Consider the following 9385-nt stretch of genomic DNA (forward strand, 5'->3'; position numbering starts at 1 on the left):
GAATGAACTGAACACCAAACTGCAAGGCAAGGGCCTTTTTGTTCATGAAATGCACAGCCTGGTGAAGGCTTTCATGAGAAAGATGCAGTTTCTTTCAAGCCAACTGGAGAGCAACACTCTCACTCACATGCAAACCCTGAAAGAAGTCACACCATCAGCTGATCACCTCCGCAGGTACTCATCCATGTTAGGAGCATTGCATGGTGAGTTTAAGGCGATTTGAAGATCTCCGAACAATCGAGGATGAAATGCTCATGATTTCCTCTCCCTTTACCTGCAGTATGGATAATGCACCCAGTGATGTTCAGCTGGAACTCATTGACCTGCAGTCTGATGCAGTACTGGCAGAGCGCTTTAAGTCAGGATCTCTGCTGGATTTCTACTCTTCTCTCGAGGAGGAGAACTTTCCAAACATGAGGAGACATGCTCAGAAGATGTTGGTTCTCTTTGGCTCTACCTACATATGTGAACAAACATTTTCAAAGATGAAGTTTATGAAATCCAGGTATAGATCCTCTCTCACTGATGATCATCTGTCAGCTGTGCTTCGCATCTCCACCTCAGACATTCAACCTGACTTCGATGCACTCGTTAAAGCCCAGCAGAGACTAGATTTCTCTCACTGAACAAGAAAAAAGAACTTAAAAACACCAAATGAGGTGGTTAGACTACAAATGTAGGCATGTAAAGGAACCAACTAGCAGTGAACTGGGACACTTTCTTTGGAAGCCTTTTCTCAAAATCACAGTTCAGTGATGTTCAGTGACAGTTCAATATGATGTATCTTGCTGAATGTTTGGAGCACAAAGACAATGTTGTGATGTCTTAAGAATGCTAAGAACCTTTACACAACTTTCCAACAGTATATGAAACTCAAAATGTGTTTTGTAGTGAATGCGACTGAAAATGTTCACTAATATGAGTCAGAAATGGTGAAAAACGTTCACATTTTGTTTACCATTGTTTTGGGAAATTTGATTGAATAAATTACATTTTTTGTAAGGCAACCTCACTTTTTCATTGCTCAACTATAACATATACTCTTACCAGCTTGTCAAAACAATGCTATTTACTGCTTTTTATAAAGAAATACAATTAATATTATGCAGAATTGAGTTCAGCCTTTTGGCCCGGCCCTCCACAATATTTTTTGTTTCTCATGTGGCCCCATGGAAAAAATAATTGCCCACCCCTGGTCTAACCGCTTCATGTGCACTTATCACATGTGAACGATCCGACCACTGCTAGTCATACAATAATGTCTCACGTTTGTACCTGAAATTGATGAAGAAGATTGGGTGTAACATTGTATCATACACTTTAGTAGACCTTTCATACTAACGCAGCATTTTACATTCAATTAAAAAACACAATCCTTTAACTGGTCAGGAGCATTCATTATTTATTTGTGTCCAATAAACACTCAGTCACATTGTTGTGTGTTGTATGATTACAAAGTTGAACTTATGCACATGTCATTCAATAATATAAACAATTGTTTACAAATACACATACTGATAGCTCAGACACCAGCCAGTCCAGTTACTTCAGTTATTTGAAATATAATATTAAATACTGATTAAAAAAAGGAAGTGAAACCAAATGTTGTATCCAGAATTATTACAAGGGCTTTTTAAAGACATGAAAGTTACTTTGGTTTCTGCTTAAAACAGAAGTAGTCGTCAAAGTCGTACCCTCTGGGAGGCGGAGCCATCACAATTCCTGTTCAGCCTTCTTCATCATAGACTAGGGAGAATATAGGCACAGGAGGACCAGGAGCCCTGCCCTTTTGTTTTAAACAGGGCAGATGTGTGCAAATCCTTTAAAAGGGTTAACCCGCACAAGGCTCCTGGACCTGATGGCATCCCTGGCCGTGTTCTCAGGGTGTGTGCAGTTCAGCTGGCAGAGGTGTTCACAGACATCTTCAACAGGTCCCTGCTGCAGTCTGTAGTCCCCACATGTTTCAAACACTCCACCATCGTTCCTGTCCCCAAAAAGTCAAAAATCACCAGCCTCAACGACTACCGCCCAGTAGCACTTACCTCCATCATCATGAGTGGTTAGTCAAAACCTTCATCACCTCCTCCCTCCCTGACTCTCTGGACCCCATGCAGTTTGCCTACAGAGCAAACAAGTCCCCCCCTCCACACTGCCCTCTCACACCTGGACCAGAAGAACACATATGTGAGAATGCTGTTCATTGATTACAGTTCAGCCTTCAACACCATTGTGCCCTCCAAGCTGGTCATCAAGCTCGGAGACCTCGGGCTCAACAGTGCCCTCTGTGATTGGATCCTGAACTCCCTGACGGGCAGACCCCAGGCAGTGCGGGTGGGAAACATCACATCCTCCACCCTGATCCTCAACACCGGAGCCCCTCAAGGCTGCGAGCTCAGCCCTCTCCTCTACTCCCTGTTCACACGACTGCGTGGCCACACACAGCTCCAACAACATTGTGAAGTTTTCTGACGACACGACATCGGCCAGATCACAGACAGCGACGAGACGGCATATACAGAGAGGAGGTCGGAACCCTGATATCTTGGTGCCAGGATAACAACCTCCATCTCAACGTCAGCACAACCAAGGAGCTGATTGTGGATTACAGGAAGCAGCAGAGAGAGGAACACGCCCCCATCGCCATCAGTGGGACTACGGTGGAGAGAGTCAGCAGCTTCAGGTTCCTCAGGGTCCACATCACTGAGGACCTGACATGGACTCTTCACACCACCAACATCACCAAGAAAGCTTGACAGCGGCTCTTCTTCCTCCGCAGGATGAGGAGGTTCAACATGGACTCCAGGATACTCTGCAACTTCTACAGGTGCACCATAGAGAGGATCCTGACCTTCTACAGGTGCACCATAGAGGGCATCCTGACCTTCCATAGGTGCACCATAGAGAGGATCCTGACCTTCTACAGGTGCACCATAGAGAGGATCCTGACCATCTACAGGTGCACCATAGAGAGCATCCTGACCTTCTACAGGTGCACCATAGAGAGGATCCTGACCTTCTACAGGTGCTCCATATAGAGGATCCTGACCTTCTACAGGTGCACCATAGAGAGCATCCTGACCTTCTACAGGTGCACCATAGAGAGCATCCTGACCTTCTATAGGTGCACCATAGAGAGCATCCTGACCTTCTACAGGTGCTCCATAGAGAGCATCCTGACCTTCTACAGGTGCACCATAGAGAGGATCCTGACCTTCTACAGGTGCACCATAGAGAGGATCCTGACCTTCTACAGGTGCACCATAGAGAGCATCCTGACCTTCTACAGGTGCACCATAGAGAGCATCCTGACCTTCTACAAGTGATCCATAGAGAGGATCCTGACCTTCTACAGGTGCTCCATATAGAGGATCCTGACCTTCTACAGGTGCACCATAGAGAGCATCCTGACCTTCTACAGGTGCACCATAGAGAGCATCCTGACCTTCTATAGGTGCACCATAGAGAGCATCCTGACCTTCTACAGGTGCTCCATAGAGAGCATCCTGACCTTCTACAGGTGCACCATAGAGAGGATCCTGACCTTCTACAGGTGCACCATAGAGAGGATCCTGACCTTATACAGGTGCACCATAGAGAGCATCCTGACCTTCTACAGGTGCACCATAGAGAGCATCCTGACCTTCTACAAGTGATCCATAGAGAGGATCCTGACCTTCTACAAGTGCTCCATATAAAGGATCCTGACCTTCTACAGGTGCACCATAGAGAGGACCCTGACCTTCTACAGGTGCACCATAGAGAGCATCCTGACCTTCTACAGGTGCACCATAGAGAGGATCCTGACTTCCTACAGGTGCTCCATAGAGAGCATCCTGACCTTACATACAAACTGCACACACATTCACACTGAGGGCAGGGTCCCAAACCGCACACACAAAATAAATGGATAATGCAAACATGTGTTATTTTTAGTATATCATTTAGTGTGTATGTTATATTTGTAACTTAACTCAAGTACTTTTTTTCATATTTGTATGATTGGGAAATATTTGTATTAATTAGGAATAATAAAAGAGGCAGAAGTGAGCTTCCAAAAAGAGTCAATGGGACATTAAGAATCATGTAGTTTAGTATGGCATTTGGTTACATGCTGTGCTATATCCTTATTGACAGTAAAGTTGTAATTCAAGCGTTTGTGTATATTTGCTCATTGACTGACTAAATAATGAATGTAGAATACTCAGAATTTGCCAAGCCACTACAGATGACTGATTGTACAAACCCAGTAGTAGAGGTGAAATACTGCCCCTGCTGCTTTAAAGCCGGGGGCATGGAACTACACTTTGCACCTTTAAAGGTGGGGTACGTACGTTTGAGAAACCGGCTCTTGATACACTTTTTGTTATGTTCCATGGAATGCTCTTAAAATCCCGAGAGCAATGAATATCTTAAGTGCTTTGACAAAAAATCCATACAAAAATGTCATCTGTGGAAGCCGTAGTACTGTAAAAAGCATGACCAATCATTTTAGCCGGCCCGGCTAAAATAACTGGATGGCCGACCTGCCTGTCAGCCTTCCACCTGTGCACACATTTATCTCGTGCCCTCATTGGTCATGTGCACGTTCGTGTGTGTTGGAGGAGGGGCTCTGTAAGGAAGTGTCAGATTTTTTCCGGCTGTGTATTTTCAAGTTCCAGCGCACTCGAGCTGGTTTCTCCAAAATTACCTACCCCACCTTTAATGAAGCAGAAAGTATCATTTAGAGAATATCCGCTTCATGGCAAAAAGATTACAGGTTAAAGAGGACAAAATTAGGGCTGCACGATTTTGCAATTTTTCTGACAAATATTGCGATTTGATTCGCAATATTTGTTTTTCAGCAACCCAACGGAAGTTTATTGTAAAATGTGGCCATATCTCCGGCTAGGAAGGTCGCATCAACATGCTCCCGTCTCTAGAACCCCCGCAGACCGAGCTACGAGTGAAAGAACTAAACTTACATGAAACTTCCGTTGGGTTGCTTTAAAGTCAAGCTTCAGTTTAAGATTCACCCTGTAATAGAAACAAGTGATAGAGCATCACTAACCTGACTCAGATGGTTTGTTTCACCAAACCATCTAGGAAAGCTCCATTGGAAGCCATTTGGAAAGGGCAGGCACTTTCAAAAATACTTGGCAGGTGATTGGATCAATCCGTCTATCACCTTCTATCATGGGCCACTTTTGATTGGTTAACAATGGCTGATACATGTTGAGCACAGCACTTCTAATTGGTGTGGATGACTGACACACAAGAAGAACAAAACAAAAAAAAAGTTAAAAAAATCACAGGCTTTGCGATTTGATAATCGCATCATTTAAAATCGCGATTTCGATTTAAAATCGATTAATCGTTCAGCCCTAGACACAATCATTTATTTTTCGATCAGATACACTACAGCATTTAATATAAATGGTATGGGAATCTATACGTGGTGTAATGAATGGGGAAAGCAACATTATTCTGGTGTGACTAATTTCTCTGGTTCTCCTTCTATTCCATCAAGACCAGATGCAACAGCACTTTGTACCAGTGTTGTGGGTTGGATTTTGCCTTCACTCCAAACAGCTTTAGACTACATATCTGAAAGATGTGATGTAGTACAGCACTTTGATTAAATTGGCTGAAATGTGAGAGACATATTTGATCAAGAATGTTAAAAATAGAAGCAGCAGAGACTTTAAGTCAGTATTTAAGTCAAGTTCCAAAAATACACTGAATCCACCATTTCCCATATAGCATTTCAGCATCATCACATCTCTCCATATCCGGCCTTTCACACTCAGCACCAGCAGGTTGTGATGAGGCCTTTCTCTTATAAGCCTGTGGTCTCCAGCCTGTCTGTGCCAACATGAGATGGAGCTAGCAACAGACCCTGATCCTGTCTGTTAGAGGGAGCCTCTCACCTGAACCTGGAACTCAGCAGGGTCTCCAGCCTTTTCAGGGATTTCTTACCAATGTTTCTGCCCCCATCTCTTAATAACAATGAAGTACATTTATAAATGTCAGGATTAGCATGAATGTTTCCTTAGTTCACGAAATGGCCGTTTTAGTCATCCTGCCCAAGGGGTTCTGCATCCAACTGTACCTTCTAACTTTAGAAGCAATCACGCCACTCCTAAAATGTGGCTTGAGCCGAGGCTACAATTTTGGCAACATTTTTTCTCCATCTCTGAAAAGCTTTGACAGTATCGTCTGACTCTCTATTTAATGTGTATTTAGTGTAGAGAGTTGTTGCCTTTGCTTCTTTTCAGGATATTCTTCAGGCTTTCAACTATGGATGTGCACAGTCATCTAAATTCAGCCAATAGGAAGGCTATTTCTCTGAAATGACTTGCGATTGGCTTGAGTTTCTATCACTGAGAGCAGAACCAAGGAGGTACAGCAGTCTAGTTTTCTTTCAGTACAATTCAATTACAATATTATTACAGATTTTTGTAGTTTTTCATCTGTAATAATTTGAAGCCAAACATATGTTGCCTAACTCAGCCTTAATTTGTTTGTTTCAGGGTGTAGACATTATGTCCAGATAGTTGGCGCCCTCATTTGGCCAGAGGTTTCTTCCCTTCTTTGCTGTCAAGGGTTCAGAAAACTGCCACTATACATCTCTTTATAGTTTGAATTGTTCAAGTATGTTATACTTCTAGCCAGATTGCAATCAGTGGTATCACTGCAGAGGTTTTAAATTGCGGTCAAATGTAAAACACACCTTGTGACATCCTTAATGACCTCAGCACCCTGCGTTCCTTTATTTGGTCACATGTTACTGCTAAGTCACTCTTTAGAGAAGTAACCTGCTGTTGTGTATCTGTTCCATCTTGTAAATGTCAGTTATGTTCTCAGCAACAGTTACTTTATATACAGGTAATGAGGGTGTATCCTTTAAGGTTAATGGTGACAGGTTAGGTTAGGTATATATAAGGTAAGTACAGTACGTGTCCTGGCCTTGTCTTGAATCCAAGTGTTGTCATCACTTCCCGTTGTGACAAACTGACAACCTATCAGAATCTGGATTTTCCCTTAAGTTAATAACTAATACAACTTTGGTTAAGACACTTGTGTGGCTTGTTAGACATAACAAGATCTTGTAAACAAAGTTGATAAAAAGGGCAACTCAGGCTAAATGCACCAAGGAGAGAAACTCTTCTTTGTCCTGGGAAACCTCAGTCCTGATCACATGGTTTAAAGTCTCATGCATCAGCAGCCTATCAGAAATGAGAAACTAACCTGTCTTTACCACTTTTAGGACAAACAGTAAAATGCCTAATCAAATGTAATATTACAATGATTATAGACATAGGGAATATACAGTATGTATTCAAGCATACACAGAATACGTTTTTCCATCCTCGATGGCCAAATTCAATTTGGATGGCCGTCTAAAAACAGATCTCTGCCTCCAATGGGCCAAAGTCTACTGAGCAGTTCACTAAGGATGGGAGGTCAGTGGTTCATGATGGACTAAGATAGAGGGGGGGGGGCCACTTCAGCTGTTGGGGAGGGAATGGTGGTTGCGAGGTTATAGGTTGAGTTTGGTGATTGAGGAGATGCTAGGTGGCTGTAAATGGGCCTGGAGGAGAAGGTGGGGGAGAGACCTTGTGAAGCGGTAGTGGGGGAGTCCAAGCTCACCTCGTCCCCCTCCTCTGAGTCCCACACCTCGCTCTGCAGGTAGTCTGCGAACAGCGCCTTGGCCCGCTGAAGCACCCGGCTCAGGTTGTGGCGCCGCACCAGGCGGTCGAAGTGCATGGCCAGCTCGTTGTAGTCAAAGTTGTTCTTGATGATGTGGTCTCGGTGCTCTAGCAAGATGGACAGGGACAGGAAGAGCATGAAGGGGTTTCCTTTGCCAAACTCCTGGGGGGGCGGCAGGGAACATGGTTTGATGCTGGTGGTCTCGGATTTTGATGAAGTGCTCATGTTAGCTGTATTGCTGGGGGATTTGTTGCCCGGTGAAGGGAGATTGTTGGAGGACGACCTGTTGGGGGAGGAGCCTCTCCCAAAGAACAGAGTGGGCGAAGAGAGCAGAAAGCGGTTGTGAGCGTGGGATGGAGACGCGTTTTTTAAAGTGGGCGTGGAGGGGGACATAACCTCTGTGCTGCTGAGCACCTGGGCGGAGGAGGTGAGTACTTTAGTGAGAGTTCTAGTTAAACTCTGACTCCCATTGGTTGTGGAGTTTGGAGGAGAGTCTGGAGAAGCACCTGGCCAACTGGAGGGAGAAACTGGAGACGTGAGAGGGGCTGAGGGGCCAGTTTTCCACATTTGCAGGCCACTAGGAAAGAGAGGAGGTGATGATGCTGGAGAGGAACAGTTTTTTATGAGGGGAGTTTTCTCTCCTGGGTCGTCCTCACTCTCCACTGTGGACTGGCGCCTTGGGTTGCTTGTTACTGAGTCTGAAGACCCCAAACCCTGCTCACCATCCTCCATATGAAAGCTATCTTCATTTCGGGCAGTATAGTATTTAAACTCCCCGAAGCTAGTTTGCCTTTCCAGAGCTGGAGCCTGCGAATCTGCTTTTTCCTTTTTCACTGGAGAAATATCACACTCATTGTCCTTGCTTTCCTTTCCTTTTTGACTTCCTTGTTCTGCTATGACAGCATCTCTGCTCACATCTTCTTCTCGTGAAGGCCTCAGCATATGCCGTCTACGTTGCTTCTCTTTTCGTTCCCATCATCTCCCAGGCAGATCTGCACCCTCTTCTCCTTGTCTCTGCAGGACATCTCTACATTGACATTGGTTTCCACAGGTGGTCCAATAAGCTCCACTTCGGTTTCAGGAGGATCCGGGGGCAGGGAACTCCAGGTCACCTCCAGCATCCTCAAAGCGTCCTCAAATGCAAACTCTCGCTTGAGCTCCAGGAGCAGCCAGCGGTAACAGAAGAACAGGTCGTCAGCCCCCCTGGAAACCAGGTACGAGTAGAACTCAGGATCCGAGTACTGAAGGAGCAATTTGAGGTGCTGGAACTTCACAGACATGAGCTTCCCATCAGGGCGGAAGTTTCCTTCCAAGCGTTTCATGATGCCACAGAAGCAAATGAACGCATGTGCCTCATTGTCCATCACCGCAAGTATGGGGGAGGCAATATCACTCATGCCTTGACAGTATGATATCTGAAAAACAACACAAGCATAACATTACAGAATGTCTACAATTCTATCATATACAATGCCGCATGATTTTATTCATAAAAACTTTAATTAAAACTAAGAAAGAAAGTTAAAAAGTATTTTTAACTCAAAGATAGACACCTTCCTATGCTTGAAAATATGTATACATTTAAAACCACCTCTGAAAACGACGACAATCAAACCTCTATGATCCATTAATGTGTGTGGGAGAGAAACTCCCTCTGGAGGGAACACAGGGATTTTAGCATGCACAGAAACCTATA

The 9385-nt window shown here is 44.4% G+C and overlaps 1 protein-coding gene across 1 annotated transcript; it reads right to left on the reverse strand.

Moving 5' to 3' along the window:
- Positions 1-1385: 1385 nt before the first annotated feature.
- tbc1d25 (TBC1 domain family, member 25) lies at positions 1386-9119 on the reverse strand (the record flags this gene model as incomplete). The annotated part of the gene is given in 2 exon segments (XM_079675007.1): positions 1386-8661; positions 8664-9119. Coding segments are annotated over 2 exon segments (1656 nt in total), but the record flags the coding sequence as incomplete, so codon positions are not given.
- Positions 9120-9385: the final 266 nt, after the last annotated feature.

Source organism: Notothenia rossii (genome assembly GCF_949606895.1).
Source record: "Notothenia rossii genome assembly, chromosome: 4".
In the NCBI taxonomy this organism is placed as follows: Eukaryota; Metazoa; Chordata; class Actinopteri; order Perciformes; family Nototheniidae; genus Notothenia; species Notothenia rossii.